The sequence below is a fragment of the Vitis vinifera genome, chromosome 3 (genome assembly GCF_030704535.1).
Source record: "Vitis vinifera cultivar Pinot Noir 40024 chromosome 3, ASM3070453v1".
Taxonomy (NCBI): Eukaryota; Viridiplantae; Streptophyta; class Magnoliopsida; order Vitales; family Vitaceae; genus Vitis; species Vitis vinifera.
The window spans coordinates 3,262,150-3,281,429 of NC_081807.1; the positions used below are offsets into that span (position 1 = coordinate 3,262,150).

Below are 19,280 nucleotides of genomic sequence, written 5' to 3' on the forward strand. Positions count from 1 at the left end.
AAGTAATGGTGTTTGTAGAAGACAGACCTGGGTTTTTAGCCATTTGAGCGGGGTGAAACAGGGGAAAGCAGGGTGGGCATGTTGAGATTATAGGGGACCAAACATGGACATATTGTTTGTTGAGATGTTGCTCCCTTTGATTTATTGGTTTTTTTTTTTTTTTTTGTATTTTGGAAAAGGAGAATGCTCATCATTTCACCACTTTTACCCATCTCATTAGATAGAAAAAGATGATTGGGTAATCAATTAGAATGTGATCGATAATGATTTTTAAAACAATTTTTGAAAATAGTTTTCTTAAATAAAGTTTTTAAAAACAGTTTTCTATTGTAATCATTCTTCTGATAGTTATTTTTTAAAACAAGTGAAAATATATCCTGTCTTTAGGATAAATGTTCAAAACTAGTCTTCTATTAAAAATTTGTCAAATATGTTTTTGAATATGAAAAACAATTATTTGTTTTTTATAACAAAAATTATTTTTAAAATCTATACTACTTATAAAAGTACGAGTTGTTTTTCACTTTTTTATTTCTAGAAATACTCTTATTAATACTAATAATTTAGTTGGATTTTAATTACTTGACGTAACAAAAGCTATTCTTGAAATTATCTTTCAGAACTTAAAAGGTAATTCAAAATTTTTTGTTTAAGATTTTAATTACTTTAAGACTTAACAAAAATTTGTATGATCATAACTTCATTTTGATTTTATATTCAATTTCAATACTTCATCTTAATTTTATACTCAAATTCAATCTTGAAACTATTCTAAATAAACTATAAAGGAAAGGTTAGGCTTTGTTTGGGAACTGTTTTCAATAACAATTTTTTGTTTTCTAGAACAAAAAAACTTGAAAACACAGTTGGCGACCATAAATTGTTTTCTATTTTTTGTTATCATAAAATAAAAAACAAGGTGTTTTTAGAGAACACCTATTAGTTATTTTCACTTGTTTTTTTAGAGTTATTTAAAAAAATAATTATACAAACATATATAAATAATGATTAAAAATAAAGTTGTGGACATAAAAAATGTTTTTAAAAATATTAAAAATAGGTTAAAAACATTTTAAGGTCCCAAACAGATTTTTGTTCTACAAAACATTAGAAAATATTTTTCAAAAACTGTTTTTAAAAACTAATTTTCAAAATTGTTTAAAAAAACAATTACCCAACAAGACTTTAATGTTTGTGGGAAACCTCTCAAATTAGGCATTCATCTTTGGCACAACAATCTCTCATATGACACAACTACTCCATTTTTCTATTTGTTTAACGAAATGCCCTATGATTCACTAATATAATGTTTATTAGTCTCAACCATTGATTTTGGTTTATTTATAATATGTATAGAGAGAAGTTTGGTTATGGTAGGAGATTATCGTAAAGAGTTTTTCTGATTTTAGATTTAGAATTGAGATGAAGGACAGTTACGGTTTGTTTGGAACTCTTCCACGAATCAGTTTTTCTTTTTTCTTCTTCTTAATAGCAAATTTTAAGTATTTTAAATCATATTTAAGTGTGTTTTGAGAAAATAAATAAAATGTATTTAATACTTATATTTATTATTAATTTTTTCTTCTTATCATAACCTATCTTTCATTTCTTCAATGATTTTTTTTTAATTAAATTAAACTTTTTACTTTTTATAACTATAATAGTGGTTTTTATTCATTTTGAGATATTTAAATATTTTAAACTTTTATATTTAATTAAATAATAGTGAATTAACAATAAAATTTATTATATTATAGATAATTATTGAATAAAAAGTTTCATCACTCATTTACATTATTTATTTAAACAAATTTAAATATTATTAAGAAAATTACAACTTTATTTTAAAAATATTAAGATTTTGATATAAAATTTATCAAAATGATAAAAAAAAATTTATATTGAGATTTTAATTCTTTTTATTTTTTTATAATATTTTTAGAACAAAACTTATTTTTCCTTTATAATTTTTTCGTTTAATCGAATAATTTGATATATTATATATTTTTAAAAACAAATTAAAACTGTAATTTTGAAAAATAATTTTTAACAACATAATTTAAGTCAATAATTTTTTTTTAAGAAATTTAAATTTTAATATAATTTAATTTATTTTATTTTATATTTAAAAGAAAATGTATGAAAATCAATCATTATTTTTTTATTTACTCTTCGATTTTTTCATTCCAAAAATGTTTTAAAATTATAATTTTTATTTTCTTTAAAACCACACTATTAATATAATTAATGTTATAAAAATCTACTTTTAAAAGTTTGAAAACTTTTCAAATTTCTCATCCATTATAAATTTTATTCTCTTTAAAGTTTGAAAAATTTTCTTTTCCTTTTTTCATTCTCTATTCTTTTCAAAATTTTCTCTTCAACTCTTCCAATGATTTTTGTCTGATATATATATATATATATATATATATTTTAAATGTTTTTTTTTAATCCACAAGTTTTTTGCTCAAATTAATTCATTTTTATTCTATTTTTATTAAAAAGATCTTATATAAAAGGAAAAATAGTATTTAAACTATATATAAAATAATTAACACAATTTTTTTTTTATAATTTTAGTGCAAAAGAAATAAATAATGTATTTAAATTGAAATTGGTAAATATTATGACCAATGACCAATGTGGTATTTATTTATTTAATCTAAGAAAATTGGTTAAAAAATAATTTTTTATCATAATTTTTTGTATCGAAAAATGTAATCTTATTTGTATCTAATACTAATTATTTTTTTAATATGGTCTCATGTTTAATTCAATTATTTAATTTTGAATCTCTAGTTGATTTTCTATGTAAGTCTAGAAAGAATAAATTCCCATACTATTTTTTTTTTAACTTTTTTTATCTTTCTCTCACATCCTTTGGCACGTGTACATAGTATAGTAGTTCCTAAAAGTCTCAAAAAAAATTCTCTTAGGGAGATGATAGTTGGAAAGTTGGGTGGGCTTTAGTAATTGTGGAACACCGCAATTGCCTTTTGAAATGGTGTGAAAAGTGGGATGATCAATCCATCAATCAATATCCCTTTCAACCCCCACCAATTTCCCTACGAATTCATCCCTATCTAATCTTTTACCCTTCCCTTTATTTTTTTTATTTTTCTAATTATATTTTCATCATATTAATGGCATTAAAAAAACTTCTACTTTATCAAATTTAAAAATTTTTAAAAGTAAAAATAAAGTGATATTTATTTTTTACCGAGTTAAAATATTTAATTTTTTTTATTCACTTAAAAAACAAATATTATTAAGATAACGTCATAGTTTTTATATTAAAATTATTTATTAATATTTTTTTTTAAAGAAAATGGAAAATATGAAATGTACACAAATGAGGTATAATAATTCAATAAAATTATTATTAAATTAAAAGTAATAAATTTTTTAAAATCCAAATAGATTTTATATTATATTTTTTTTTGGACAATTGTGCTTTTGATCCAATTGGGTCAGAAAAATAAGTTTTGGTTCATATAAGTTACATAATTGATGGAGAGGATATGAAATATGAAGAGACCAATATACCCTTTAAAATTATATTTTACCATAACATTTAACAAACTTTTTTATCTTATTTTTTTTAAATAATTATTCTGAAAATTTATTATTTTTAGAAAACTAATTTTATAAAAAAAAATATTCTCAAAATATATCATTTTTAAAAAATAAATTTGAAATATTTTTAGTTATTTTTTATACACACAATTTAAAAAATAGATATTTTCCAAGATGTTTGATTTTTAAATAATAATAATAATAATAATAATAATAATAATAATTTATTTATATTTTTTTGGAAAATAGTGTATTTTTTTTCCAAATCACTAAATTATATTAAATTTTATTAAGGTTTACAAATGGAATAAAATTTAAATTAATATTTTTTTTTTCATAGTGAGCAAATGTTATTTTTGAAAAGATAATAAATTTATATAATTTTTCTCAATCTTCACACTTTTTCTAGGTTTTGCGCTTAAATGATGAACTTATATAGACCAAAACTTAAATTTTGGGTCAAATTGGGTCAAAAAACAACTATCCCTTTTTTGAAAGCTCTTGACTCTTGACTCTTGATTCAAAATTTCAATTTTCTTTTTTAGATTATTATTTAATATTAATAAGAAAAAATATATCAATTGGGCTAATTTTATTTATGTTCTTAAGTTTATTCTAAATAAAGGTATAATTTTAATACCATAAAACTATGTTTGGTTTGGAAAATTATGAGGAAAGAAAAAAAATAGTAAAGAAAATATTTTTCTCATATTTAGTTTTATTATAAAAAATGGAAAAAAAAAGTTAAATATAATTAAAATTATTAAAATTTTATATATTTTTAAATTATCTAAATTCAAAGTGATATATAAAATTAATTTATTGATTTTAAATAATTTATTTATTTATTTTCTATATTTTCTATGCCTCGTTTTTTTCTTCAAAATTTGTAGGAACAAAACAAAGCTCAAGTGTTTTATAATTTCTGATTTTAAATATATTTTAATGTTATCTAATATTCATTTTGAGAGGGATTTTGGTCACATTTTTCAACTTCCACCTCCACTAATCACGTAGTCACACGTGGGCATCCACAAACTACAAGTCTCGAGATCTCCCGATACGATAAGCACACGATAAATTAGGTATTAATGAAACCCACGCAAAATCTCATATGACATGGACGTCTAATAAAATACCTATTAACTATTAAATATTCGCCACCCGAACAAATGCCAAGCATTGACCCGGGCGTTCCGATCTCTGCCAAGTGGACGGCTGAGATCTGACGTAGACTGCTCCCGTCTCTGCTTTCAACCTTGCACACAGCTTTTGCCCCTGGTTTTTATCAGAAACGCTTTTACCTTTAAAACGCGTCGTTTTATGGGAAGACCGTCTTCGCAAATTCCGGATATTAATAATACAAAGAATAATTCTAGTTTTTAGATAAGATTATATTCTATGTTTGATTTATTGATATTAATTATTTTAAATTCACAGGTATTATCTAATGGGAATCTAGAAATTTCAGTCAAAATATTCTTAAAAAAAAAAAAATTAATTAATTATTATAAAATGTGTGTCACGTTGTAGACTAGAATAATGAAGTGGATAAGGTCTAAATTTTAAAATGTTATTTTGAAATAAAATTGAAATTATTTAAAATAATCTCGACTTTCAAGTTGAATTCAAAGCAACCGATGACTAATAAAAAGGCTTTAATTTTTCAACTGAAATTTGGTGGGTTGTTGGATGGAATTTTAGATTTAGGTACTTTTTCTCTTTCTACTTTATATATATTTTTAAAATAATAGTAAAAAAAAAAAACCTTGTATTTGAAAAATTTTACTGAATTTTAAAATTTTTAAGAATATAAAATAAGTTCAATGAAATAAGACTTATTTTACCTGAATATGAACGTAAAAGTACAATTGAGATACAAAAATTTGTCTATTGGGTAAAAAGAATGTTACTCGGATATGAAAAATGTCACTATGATTTAAAGAATTTGACAAAATTCTATTAATAAAAAATGTAATTAAGATACAAAGAATACGGGAGTTACAAAAAATATAAAATTTTTTATTTGCATAAAAATAATATAACAAAGTATTAAAGTATGAATGACATGTATAAAATGATAAATAAAAATTTTATTTATATATTTATAAAATAAATAAATAAATAAATAGAATAACATTAATTTCGAAAAATGAGATGTTCAACTTATTTATATTTTCCTCATCATAAAAAGGAATTTTTATTTGGCATGTCCAATTTCAAAATTATAGAATTTATTTAAAATTAGATAAATATTTAAAAAAATATATTTAATTAAAATCACAAAATAATTCCTTTTATATTTTCCAAAATTAATTAATTTTCAAAATTAAATTTTACAGTTCAAAATATATATATATACAGAGTGGGAAAATGGGGAAATGGAGAAAGAGGGTAAAATGGGAAAAATAAAGATTGGATTGGGAGGGAAGGGAAGCCACAATAAAAAGACAAAGAGTCATTGAGTGAGGTTGGCGGTACTCCGCGTCAACCGTGCTTTTGGATTTTGTGTTTTCCGCCCAGCTTCCTTTTTTTCCTCTCTCTCTCTCCCCCCTCTCCTTCTCTTCTCTCGAGTCTTAACCAAAGTGCTTTTTTCTCTCCACTTCTCTTTCTTCTTTCACCAACTTACTCTCCTATCTTTTCTCTTCCAAACCCTAGTGTCTTCACTCCAATTCTCTTACTTCCTCAGATCCACCATCGCTGCTACATTTTGGTTCAGATTTCCTCCGGTTGGGTTTTTTTTTTCATCAGATCTCTGTTTGTTTTTTTTTTTTTTTAAATTTTTTTTTTACTATTTTGCCATTTCTTTTTATTTTGGATTTTCCTTTTCTGGGTTTGGTTTGTTTGTTTTAAATTGTTTCTTGAATGCCTTGTTTCGGTTACATTTTTTTTTTCTTTTAAGGAAAAAAATGATATTTTTGTTGGTTTGTGTTAATATTTTGAGGGGAAACTCGATGAATTGATGAAGCTTACTTGTCTTTTCCTGAGCATTCGCATTGGAAATATCGCTTTATTATCATTATTTCCTGCTGTTATTTATTATTACGATTATCTATTTATTATTATTACTATTATTATTATCATAATAATAATAATAATATTGCAATTAATGTATGTTTTATAATTCTTATATTTTCAGTGTTAATCTGTGCTCTATCTCAACATTTGGGATTAGATTATGTGTTGTGATCTTGTGAATGGAAAATCTGGGTATTTTCTTTGCCTTGTAAATGTGGGTTTCTTCCTCGTTCCTGTGATATAGCTTGTAAGTATTGTTGTAAATTTTGAGAAGCTCAAAACTTATTTGTTTATTTTTAATTTCCTGAGAACCTTTTCATTTTTTTCTTTCTGTTCTGGGGTTTTTTTGGGTGTTTTTTTTTTTTGGATTAGTAGGTCACAGTGGGATCCTACTTGATTTGTACGGATGAGTTTTTGAATTTATTTATTTTTGTTGAAAATTAGAAAGAGTTTGTGGGGTTTATGATGGTTCTATGTCTTGTTGGCTGATTGCTCTTTCGATTGAGTGGAAGTGTTGTGTTTATGTAAATGCACCATATAATATGCCTGTGTGCTTGTTCTAGGGTTCTTAGTGGCATACCCAGAAACTTTACATTCGCTTGTGGAAAAGATAACATGGATATGCGGGCAAATTTCAACCAAAATGGATTGATTTCTTAAATTCTCACCAGAAACATGCATCTTGAGCAGCTTTTCGAAGCTTTGCACTGACCTTGTGTTTAATGAAAAGTCGCCTCAACTTCCGGTTCCTAAGCAATTCCCTTGGATCAAATATAAATTCCATTGATTTACACCAGGGATTGGTTAGAAAGAACCATAAGCTTACAAATCTTTGCCGATTATTTAAGCGTTGGCTGTGTATCAGCCCAGTTCAGTTTGAGGGCAGAATTTTCAGTTTGATAAGCTTGGTCCGCCACTTTTTGACATTTAAGTGGTGTCTTCTAAAAGGAAAAGCCCAGATATTAATAAGAGATTGTAATCACTGCTTGAATGCTTTATTTCTATTATCTGATTTAAATTAAAATTGTTGATGATTATGTGTTGTGTAAGATGTGTTTACATTTGTAGGCTTCCACATGATTGTACATGCTTGAGAAGTTCAAAAAATAAATTGCTGAATGTGTAATTGCCTGTGGTTTTGCTTTATGAATTTAACGGATCTAGTGTTTCATTTATTCCCTTTGTTTTCATTTTTATTTTTCAATTTCAGGTTCTACTGCACTTTTGCAAAAGTTGGTTGTGCAGTCTCAGTTTTCAGTCAACATCTTTAAGTCTTCATTGGGTTCAGGATTCAATTATGGCCAGTGACACTGTTGTGAGCCTTCCTAATGGCAATGCCAATATACAGCCTGATCCACAGAGGACGTACCAAGTTGTTGTGGCTGCAACTCGAGATATGGGTATTGGTAAGGATGGGAAACTACCCTGGAGATTGCCTTCTGACATGAAAATTTTCAAGGACATTACTATGACTGTAGCAGATACTGTGAAAAAGAATGCAGTTATAATGGGTAGAAAAACATGGGAAAGTATTCCTCTTGAGCATCGGCCTCTGCCTGGCCGCCTAAATGTTGTTCTGACTCGTTCTGGAAGTTTTGATATTGCAACTGCAGAGAATGTTGTAATATGTGGAAGCATGGCTTCTGCTTTGGAACTATTAGCTGCATCTCCCTATTGTCTGTCCATTGAAAAAGTGTTTGTTATAGGAGGTGGCCAGATACTAAGGTGTGTACTTTGTTGATCATTGCTGTATTAAGGAGCTTTTTCGTTCTTTCAGTTGATTATCTTTTCAATACAGGGAAGCTCTCAATGCACCTGGATGTGATGCTATCCACATTACAGAAATTGAGACAAGCTTCGAATGTGACACTTTCATCCCTGCTATTGATTCCTTGGTATTTCAGCCTTGGTACTCATCCTTCCCATTGGTGGAAAACAATATTCGTTATTCTTTCATGACTTATGTTCGTGTGAGAAGTTCTGCAGACGAATCCCAAATCCAGAACAATGGTGACAGTGGGTTGGAATCCATTAAATTTGAAGTAAAGAAGTTCTCTTTCTTGCCCAAGATGATCTTTGAGAGGCATGAGGAATACATCTATCTGAGATTGGTTGAAGACATCATCTCAAATGGTGTTCAAAGGGATGATAGGACAGGGACTGGTACTTTATCAAAGTTTGGTTGCCAGGTACTGCTAATTTCAGATAATTGAGAGAGTTGGTCATGTTCCTCTTCTGAATGTATGTTTCCATTATATGGTTTTATATTCAACTATTGACCAGTGTAGTAATCAATTTTTATTCACAGATGCGGTTTAATCTACGAAAAACTTTTCCGCTTCTTACAACTAAGGTATATATTTTTCAAAATGAAGATTTCCTTTACAAATAATTGTATTAGTTTGTTCTGTGGGTATTTCCTTCCGTTTCTCAGAAGTTTGGTTTTATTTGATGCATTATGAGTGAAATTCAAGTGAAAAAGGAATATTTTTTGTCAATTCATATGTTAGTTTACACATTTTTATTGTTTGCTTTGATAGAAAGTATTTTGGCGAGGGGTTGTTGAAGAACTGCTGTGGTTCATCAGTGGCTCAACAAATGCTAAGGTATGAAATGTTATTGAGTATTATGGATTGTTTACTTCATTTCTCCTTCTTTCATATCTTTCATGGTATTACCAGAACAGACTTGACTTGGCTTTCTAGGTCTATTCCATTAAAATGAAAATTTCTTAATTACTTAAATTGTTGAAATAAGGACTTATTGTGACGATTCTATAGAACCAGTCTTATAAATGTATGGAAATTTCAAGATCGAGGCTAAACCATAGTCTTAGAAACGTATGGAACTTTTAAGATTGAGACTAAGGAAAAGCCTTGAAAGATAACTTTATAAGCTTAAATTCACTAGACTTGCACATGAAGTGGAGGTTCTTATGTGGTTTTTAAGCATGCCTTGAACATCAATTGAGTGTATTGGAAAATAGTTTTGAGAGGCTATGAAAAAAATTTGAAAATAGTTTTAAGATGCATATCAAGAAAATAGAAGGTAGTTTTAAGATATGTGTTGGATGGGTTCCTTGCAATGTATATTGGAGCCTGAGATAATTGTGGTCTCATGGAGAATTCTAGAGAGTAAACTTGCATGCTTGGGGATTTTGAAGGGGTTTCCTTCTTGATGATTAAGGGACAATATGGTCATGATATGAAGATGCTTGGTCAGATCTGGGTATGATTTGTTGGTGATTGGTAAAATATTGCATTTTATGATATCCTGGATTTCTTTTCCTTTTTTTAGTGAATCAAGAAACAGTGTTAGGGTTAAAGCTCAGAACTGCTTGTTTGAATTCACTACATGTAACACCAAAAGCACTAAAGGAAGGTCACCTGTTGCAAATTTGTAAAGAACAAGGTACTCATATTATAAAATGTAGGTGATCCTTGCTGGCGGATTTTTGTAAGGGAAGCTTGTTAAATGCACGGGGCCCTTTCCCCATATTTCACATAATAGGCATAGTGACAGAATAATGTATTCTGTTCTGTGAGACACATAGAAGACTATACATGAAATGAATTCACTTAGAAGCTGAGTTTATTTGGTTGTACATGTCAGGTCATTATCAGGATTTTAGAAGTGGTTTTAGGTCTTTATTGTAATTTTTTGTGATAACTCCAATCTTCTATTTTAAAGAATCCACTATAGAATATACTTTGTTCCATTCAATCATTCAAATGATAATGTGAGCTGAATGGAACCATTTCTTCTCTGTAAAGTGTCCAAATACCTTGGTCAAGATTCTCTTCTCTTCCATCCAGTATAGATGTGAAATTCAGATCTAAGTGTACATCATTCTAAAATGTTTGTATTGTTAACAGGTCCTACAGGAAAAGGGAATTCATATATGGGATGGCAATGCATCCAGGGACTACCTTGATAGGCAAGTGGTTGTCTATCCATATCTACTTTGCTAAACTGGTGTGTTTCGTGCAATTCTTACTGATATATTCAATATTCTCTATTTCAGTATTGGCTTGGCAGACAGGGAAGAGGGTGACTTGGGACCCATATATGGGTTCCAGTGGAGGCACTTTGGTGCTAGGTTCGTGGATTTTATTCTTTGAAAGTTTATGTGGTGGACTCTATTTTTCTCGAGTAAGGATTCTGTTTTCTCGAGGTAGTTTTTCTCCAGTTTTAACCTATTGCTCATATATTTTACAGCTATATTGACATGCATGCTGACTATACTGGCCAAGGATTTGATCAGTTGTTAGATGTTATTAACAAGATCAAGAATAATCCGAATGATCGACGGATTATCCTCTCAGCTTGGAATCCTTCTGATCTCAAATTGATGGCACTTCCACCCTGCCATATGTTTGCACAGGTTAGTATTAAAGTGGCTTATTTATATTTCCTTTATCATTTATGTCTTTGATTACATTTTTCCTTTTTCTTCTTGCAGTTCTATGTAAGCCATGGGGAGTTATCATGCCAAATGTACCAGCGATCTGCTGACATGGGTCTTGGTGTGCCGTTTAACATTGCATCTTATGCGCTCTTAACATGCATGATCGCTCATGTTTGTGGTATGCATTTGTGACAAATCCAGAAACCTAACCAGTTTTGTTCACATGCAAATTTGCTAGAACGTTTAAATATCTAGATAGATGGGTACATGTAGGCATCTGAAAATTTGATAACTGCAAATGTTTCTTTGATAACATTCTTGTGGTAATTAATAGCAACCTAGTAAGGATCCCTGTGCAGATATCTACACAAGTCTTTGGACCCCTGCATATGCAATTGATGACTCTATGTGCAGGCAGAGGGTCATATCTTTACTAAACAAGGCCATCACTCGTGATTACCACACATGATTATGTTATGCAAGTGTTAATTGTAACAATGGCCACACATGATTATCTTCTTCTTCTTCTTTTCTATTTTTAATATTCAGCTCATTGGTTTTTGATTATTTGTATTAAAGAAATGTCTTTAATTGTATTTTATCTTGTACAGACCTTGTTCCTGGTGATTTCATCCATGTTATTGGGGACTCTCATGTTTATCTGACTCATATCAGGCCTCTGCAGGAGCAGCTTCAGAAGCTTCCTAAACCTTTTCCAGTTAGTATTCTTGAATTGATTAGTTCTATTCCAAATTTTTTATTTGTAAGGAGTATAATTCCTTTCTTCTTGTGTTTTTCACTCTTATTCTTTCGTATTTTTCTCTCTATTTGAGTTGTTCCATACATCCTCTTACTCGCACTTTAATGCAGATTTTGAAGATCAATCCACAGAAGAAGAACATTGATTCTTTTGTGGCAGCTGATTTCCAACTCATAGGTTATGATCCTCATCAGAAAATAGAGATGAAAATGGCGGTATAGAGCTCCAATCCATTAAAGGAAACATGGAGACTCTTCCTCCCCTTTCAGGCAATATATGCTTGTAGTTTTGAGGCAAGTACATGTCTGCTTATATCTCCTATAAATTTCACATCCTAATATAGATAAAGTCACACATCATGTGCTTAAGCGCGGCTTGTCCCATGGCATGCATCTCTTCTGCCATAGCAACTCAAAACGTTGGTTTCCCCACTGTCAGTTTGTTACCCCTTTGGCAATGAGATTCGTGTGTGTGTGTGTGTTTTCCTTTCATACTCTTATAGAAATTTATAATTTGGTGGGTTAATGTCATTGGGTGGTGTGGAGAATGATATCCCTTGCGCATGCTAGGGTTTTCAGTGTATGATTTACCCACTTGGAGATTGATGTGGTAGGGATATAATTCTGTCTGAGAAAGAGTTAGTCGCATAAAAAATTGGAATTTAAGATTTGTGGGTAGGATTGTGTTTGGATAGGATAGTATTATTTAATGCTAATAAGTACCTGAAATGAAGAAATAGGTTAACAAATATCTTCAAAATCAGGCAAATCCGATTGAGGCATAAGGGTAATAGGTAAACGGTTTGCTTCATGGTAGTATTTCGATTCACAAACAAGTCAGAGTGCAACTTTGGTTTCTACTTGCCCAGAAAGGTATCAGCTATTACCAGTGATGAGAAAAGTTGCTCCCTCGCTGTGTTCTGTTTTGTTTCATGCTTTAGTCCCACATAGTGTCACACTACTGTCTATCTTCTTGAGGATTTGGAACACACCATGTTAAATGCTGAGGAATTCTAGGTTATTTAGTTCGATTATCATCAGTTTTAATAGGTAATCTTGAATTTATTTTGCGTGATTAAAGCTCTCTGTTTTTAATGATGTTGCAGGCACGGCTAATGGAAGTTAATGTTGATAGTTATATACAAATAAAAAATTCCTAGAGTTGGATACACTTGAAGCTCTACATATGTAGTAACTGAGAATCCTTTAGTTCCTCTTACAAAATGTTGGTTCTAAGGTGATTTAGGATATATATTTATTTTCACTTTTTGGAATCTGTGTTGTTTTGTCTGTTATAATTGCTGTTTTCAGTTGCTACAAATACCTTTCGAGCACTGTTGAGAAACAAATGGGAACCTGAGATGACCCAATTTTTCATCTTGAAGTGGTTATCTAGTTGGTGGAACTATTTCTATTTTGTTGCTTAAAAGAATTCCTTTGTAGCTTCATTTGTTTATTTCTTACACCATTCTTATTTGCAAAATCATGAAAAACATTTTTGGGAAACAAATTTGATAGGGTTGCCAATCGGTCTATTGATCATATGGGTAGATTCTGGTTGCCTATTTTAGACACTGAAACTATTAATTCTGAATATGCTGTGGTTTCAATGGCTTAAAATATCCATACCTGCCTTGGACTCATTCCAAGTTTTTAAAAAAATTTACAAGTCTTCTCATTCGTTTACTTTTATCCCAATACTATTGTACTTAGATAGGACGAGTAGGATAAAAAAAACACTTTTGTCTCATTCTCATCCCTTCTGATGGGCCAAAAGTTAGAAGTGTTTTCCAAAACAGTTTGGAAATAGTTTTTGAAAATTGTTTTATAATATTTTGAAGAACAAAATCTGATTAGGAATTTAAAATGTTTTTAAATATATTTTAAAATTAACTTTTATATGTGGTGTTTTATTTTTAATCTTTGTATAATTATTTTTTAAAATTATAATTGGAAAACAAATGAAATAGTTAAAATTTGTTTTCTCAAAACATTATGTTTTTTGTTTTTTAAGAAAATAAAATTGTTTTCTATTGTTTTTTTTTTGTCAAATGTGTATATGTTTTTTATTTTTCATTTTAGAGAATGAAAAACTATTACCAAACAAGAGCTTCATTTCTTATGGTTGCTTTTCAGTTGATAGTCCTATCTTTATTAAGGCATGCCAAATTGATTTCTTTAATATTAAGACCTCAAAAATGATTTGTTTTGATATCAATAGTATTTTATTGAAGTTTTTGTACCATTTGGACTTAAATTGCAAGGTCTTTAGCCTTTTCTCTCTCTGAGGAAATAAATATCTTGAATGAATACACTACAAGATTTAGTGAGAGGAATACCCTTTGGGATGTTATCCTTAAAACCCAAAAGAAGTTAATAGGGTGGAAAATGTTTGTAATGAGACTTAGGGTGCGTTTGGGAGTGATTTTAGAAAGTGTTTATAATATTTTTAACATTTGAATGATGAAAATTTTTAAATATTAAAAATATTAAAAACGCTTCCTAAAATCACTACTAAACGAGTTATTAGTGAATTGTTTTAAGTTTAGAACTTCTTTCACAGTGATTTTAGAAAGTGTTTGTCTAAAAAGTGCTTTTGAAAATAAAATAAAATTAGTGTTTAATAAATTTTAAGAAACACTTTTAAAAGTATAAACAATTACTTGAAGTTTTGGAAAATCTATTTTTTTGAAGAAACACTTAGCAAAGTAAGCCAAATCTTGTGGAAGTCTCTCATACCTCACCCCTTTTAGGAAAGGCAAAAATAATAACTCTATGGGCTAGCTCTCTCGGGCTATTCTAATGAGTGCTTCTCTGTTGGTTCAGGTGAAGTGCTTTCATCCTTTGTTACATCAAGTCTTCTAGTGAGACCCTTTTTCAAGGAAGTAAAAAAGCCCAATTGGAGTCTTAAGGTAAAGGTGCTCCTCTTGTTGAAAGCCCATCTAATCGAGTTGTAGTGCTATCTCCTATTTCTAAAGAATTGAAAGGAAGAGTTGATAGGTGATTCTCTTAAAAATACATTGAATAGAAACATTATTAAATACGCTCTTATAAAAGTAAATAACGAGTCCTTAAAATGGGAATAACACAAAAATTATTTATGACAACCAAACATGTGATCCAATGAGTTTAAGGGCATCCCCTTGCTAGTGAGGATGTTTGTAGACCCAAGGTAAAAGGGAAAAAAATTATTTATGGCAACCAAACATGTGATCCAATGATAAGGGCATCTCCTTGCTAGTGAGGATGTTTGTAGACCCAATGTAAAAGGGAAAAAAATTATTTATGACAACCAAACATGTGATCCAATAGTTTTAAGGGCAACCCTTTGTTAGTGAGGATGTTTGTAGACCAAGGGTAAAGGGGAAAGAAGGTTTGTCACTAAAGATAAAGAAGATGCTAATGGACATTGATGAAGTATAGGGGAGATAGTGGAAGCATGTGAGCAAGAGGGAGAAGTGTATTAAGATAACATTATTTTTAGGATTCCTAATAAAAAAGGTTATTAATCATATAAAATACATTGGAGTTAGGTTGAAATGGTGGATATGGGATGATAAAAAAGTCAACTTCTAAAAGGAATTTTTAGGTATATCTGACACTTTTGGCTTTATTATTATTAGTAGGTTAGAATCATTTAAAATTGGGTATGGAGTATTTTTTGTAACTTATCTTGCTCCTAGATGAATGTGGGGAAGTTTAGTCTTAATAGGATGGGGTAGGTACAAGAACTTAACTTTCTGCCTGCCCTGCTATGCTATGAACCCACCCCCTTGACCTTTCCAATTCTAGTGACTGGAAAGGTATCTATTTTTATCTCTTTTTACTATTTTTTTTTAATTTATGCAAGAAAGAAAAAAATATCAAGTATAATAATTTTTATATAGAAAATTTAAAATGGGAAAATAAATTTGAAATAGCATATAAAAGTAATTTATTAATTTTAAACCTATGAAATAGGCTATCCTTAATTTGCAAAATTGGTAAGATTGTTTGATCGATTCTTCTCTTTCAAATGAAAGACTTGTTGTCTCGAATTAGTTTGAAAAATGGATGCGATGGATTCATCAAATTAATAGTAGCCTTAAATTGAATTTTAATAGATTAAAATCGAGATTAAAATATGATTAAAGACTCTAATTGGCTCATAAAATGATGATAAGTAGACAATCATTGCCATATTTAACACAAGAACTAAAGAAAGGGATTTTACTTCAAATTTTCCTAGAGATATTATAACAAGAATAATGATACCAAAGAGAAAACAAAATCTTGTGATAAGATTTATTTTCCTACATAAAATTTATGTCAAAGTTCTGTTACATAAATCTAAGGAGTGAGCTTCATGAAATAGATTGTATCTCCTCCAACCCACCTGCAGCAACTCACCGGATCATTTTTATTTCCACCTCTCCCCCCTTCTCTGGTTTCCCATTCTCATCTTTCTCCTTTTCCTCCTTATCACTAGCCCTGGCTGCTTCCAGCTCTGCCTCTCTAGCTTTAGCTGCGTCACTTTCTTTCTTCTCCACAAGGAACCGAATTAGGCCTTCTAGGGTGATATCAGGCTCCTCACTCTTCATCAGTTGCTCACCCACTTCTGCAGGGGTTACCTTTGCTTCCAAGATCAAGTCTTCAACCTCTGGGAAAAGAGGGTGGTTTGTGATCTCAAGGTAGTTGGAGGCTAGCATTTTGAACCCACATGGGGTGCAGTAAGACATGTTGATATGCATATCCATGCGACCAGGGCGCAACAGAGCTGGGTCAAGCTTGTCTTTGTGGTTGGTTGTGAAGACTATGATCCGCTCATCTCCACAGCTTGACCACAGCCCATCTATGAAATTGAGCAGCCCTGATAGAGTCACCTAAAATTGATGGAAATGTGTGAGAATGGGTAGGTTGGGTTATGCCCTTTTAAGGCTAAAAGGTCCAAAAAGGCACTCCCACCACCCAGAACATTTTCTTTCTACCCAAAAGACACCAATCTGGGGTCATGTAAATCCTCAAAAGACCCCTTATAGAGTCACCTACCTAAAATTGATAGAAAATGTGTGAGAATGGGTAGCTCTCTCAATTCTCAGGTAGGGTGGGGTTTTGTGTTGAAAGCTAAAAGGCCCAAAAAGGCACTCCACCACCCACCCAGAACATTTTCTTTCTGCCCAAACAGACACGTTCAAGAAACCATACAAAATTGTTTGAAAGTGTTTCAGATTTTATTTTTAAATCAATTGAAAAGTCATTGATAGTTTCCTAATAGAATATATTCTTGTAACGGGGTTTCCTATTATCATTAAAAAAAAAATGCTATTGTGAGATCTTATTTCTCGAATAGGTATCTTGGACAATTATTCAATCAAGTTCCTACATCGAATCTTCCTATACAAATAGAAAAAATATAGTAACAGATTTTGACTAAAAGAATGAGAGTCTCTTTTTGGATGTAATTGGGACTTTGGAATTTGAGGGTTTTTAGGTTATAATCTCCTTCAACAATAATAGAAGTTCTTTGTTCTATCTAAGCTACTAAGAGGGGGACCTCCTAAAAGGATCTACCAAATGAATCTGAGTTGTGCCAAAGGACCAAAACAGCCAGGCCAATCATTAATGGAATTCCTTGTTGGCTGTCTCTAAAATACTCGTTTGGTTGTTTTCACAACTATGTAAATCATTGTATGCTTTGCTTGTTTTTATTCTTGTTCTCTTGTTTTCTTCACCCTATTATTATTCTTCTTGTAGTGGTTTTTGACAACAAACTGAAATCTCAAAGTTCTAAATTCTCAAACATCATTAACAAATAAATTTGGGGATCTAAAAAGTTTTGTATGCAAGATTGATTGAAGACAAAGAGAGAAAGACAAGATGTACCTGGCTTGTTTGGTATCGATGAGGATTCATCATTCTGGCTTGAGCTAGTCTATCTTGCAATTCAAGGGAGCAATCAATATCCTCCACCACAAGTATGGATCGGTTTGCAGTAGAAATCAGCAATTTCCTGAGCTCAGAATTGCATCTAAGATCTGTGAGCTCCAAGTCATAGATATCAAAATTCAAATAATTAGCCATGGCTGCAATCAAGCTCGATTTCCCAGTACCAGGAGGCCCAAACAGCAAGTACCCCCTCTTCCAGGCCTTGCCAACTTTCCTGTAAAACCCTTTCCTCCTCACAAACCTCTCAAGATCATTCATTAAAGTCCTCTTGAGCTCCGAGTCCATCGCCAGTGTATCAAAAGTAGCCGGATGATCAAGCTTCACCGACTGCCATGGATCGCTGCTCCCTCCCTGCAACCTCTCAAACTTGAGAGTGTGGATTTTCAGGGTCTTGTTTGTTTCTTTCATGGCTTTGTATTTCTCCAGTACATATGGCAAGTAAGCCTCAAGCACCGTTTGCTTGTGCTTCTTGTGAAAGCTCAATTGAAAGAACTTGAGCTCTGACTTGGCCATGGAGTAATAATTGTCTGGATCATTGAAGTACCTGGTTGGAATGCTCCTTGAAATGAATGTCCATTTCAAGGAAACCCCATTGAAGGTATCGGCCACATCTTCATTCCGGTCCATGGTTACCGACATCTTGCTTTCCTTGTTGGGCAATGTGACTCGAAGCCTTTGAGCATTTGGGGAGATGACAGATCCCAGGTAGACCTCTGCAGCTCGGAAGAGTTGGTTGTGTCCAAACCCATCAAATTCCTCGATTACCAAGGTAAATTCGGAGGTGAATGAGCCTAAAAGGCCTCGAAATCTGGAGAAGAGGTAGTGTTGGAGCTCTGGGGGGATGAGGTCTCGGATGATCGAGCGAATCAACATGGCTGAACCAGCAAGGGAGGCTGCGGCCGAGATCATGGTTTTGGTGGAGGGCATTTGGAAGTTTTTGCGATCCATGGCCTTCACGGATTGATGGGTCTCAAAGTTTCTGATGGGGACTTTGGGATGGATGGTAAAGGGGATTTAAGGAGGGTCTGGAGATGGGATCATGGGGTTATAGGGTTTGATTTCTAGGTCTTAGGAGAAAAACATGGAGAGTTGGAAACGGTGATGCAGTGGGGGCAGTGGAAAGATGAGAGGAAAGGGCCCTTTAGCGCCTTGTTTTTTTGTGGAGACTTAGAAAAAATAGATCCAAAGGGTCTTTATTCTATGAATTTAAATATTTATTTATTTCCTCTTCTGACAACCTTTTTGTCATCCTTTGATTAGTTGGCTTGGAGTGGTTGAGTCTCTGAAGGCTCTTCACCCTTAACACAGGGCGTTTCAACGTTTCAAAACACTACACTCCACTCATTCTAAGTTGATAGTGAGGTGTTGGAAGATTTGGTAAGCATATATGGCCCATCCCAGACTAAAGTTTTGGACTATTTTGCTGAATTCTCATCCTAACTCCTAACTTCTTTGTAGGTTCGAATGAAGTTCCTAAATCCATTGCCATCCTTTTGGAAATTTTCTTCCATTGTCAATTTTAGCTTCCATTTATCATATCTTCAAGAAAACCAAAAAGTTAAAAAACCTTTAATGGGAGATGTTTGGCATTGCT

General features: G+C 31.2%; 2 protein-coding genes across 4 annotated transcripts; one reads left to right on the forward strand and one right to left on the reverse strand.

Moving 5' to 3' along the window:
• Positions 1-6,045: 6,045 nt before the first annotated feature.
• On the forward strand, positions 6,046-13,138 carry LOC100267529 (bifunctional dihydrofolate reductase-thymidylate synthase). Of its 3 annotated transcripts, none has more exons than XM_002280218.5 (12): positions 6,047-6,305; positions 7,805-8,319; positions 8,393-8,783; positions 8,903-8,947; positions 9,135-9,200; positions 10,470-10,531; positions 10,619-10,693; positions 10,813-10,978; positions 11,057-11,180; positions 11,614-11,720; positions 11,873-12,055; positions 12,868-13,138. In XM_002280218.5, exons 2-11 carry the CDS (start codon positions 7,892-7,894, stop codon positions 11,981-11,983), a joined length of 1,575 nt encoding a protein of 524 aa, XP_002280254.1. In that variant the 5' UTR covers positions 6,047-6,305; positions 7,805-7,891; the 3' UTR covers positions 11,984-12,055; positions 12,868-13,138. The 3 variants fall into 3 exon arrangements, with proteins under 3 accessions (XP_019074581.1, XP_002280254.1, XP_010645204.1); XM_010646902.3 differs by lacking the exon at positions 6,047-6,305 and adding an exon at positions 6,344-6,841; XM_019219036.2 differs by lacking the exon at positions 8,903-8,947 and having other exon boundaries at positions 6,046-6,305.
• Positions 13,139-15,956: 2,818 nt separating this feature from the next.
• Positions 15,957-18,873, reverse strand: LOC100241723 (AAA-ATPase At3g50940). The gene is made up of 2 exons (XM_002283718.4): positions 17,624-18,873; positions 15,957-16,623 (listed from the first exon to the last, which is right to left on the reverse strand). The coding sequence occupies exons 1-2, from the start codon at positions 18,632-18,634 to the stop codon at positions 16,147-16,149; spliced, it is 1,488 nt and encodes a 495-aa protein (XP_002283754.2). The 5' UTR covers positions 18,635-18,873; the 3' UTR covers positions 15,957-16,146.
• Between the last annotated feature and the right edge of the window lie 407 nt (positions 18,874-19,280).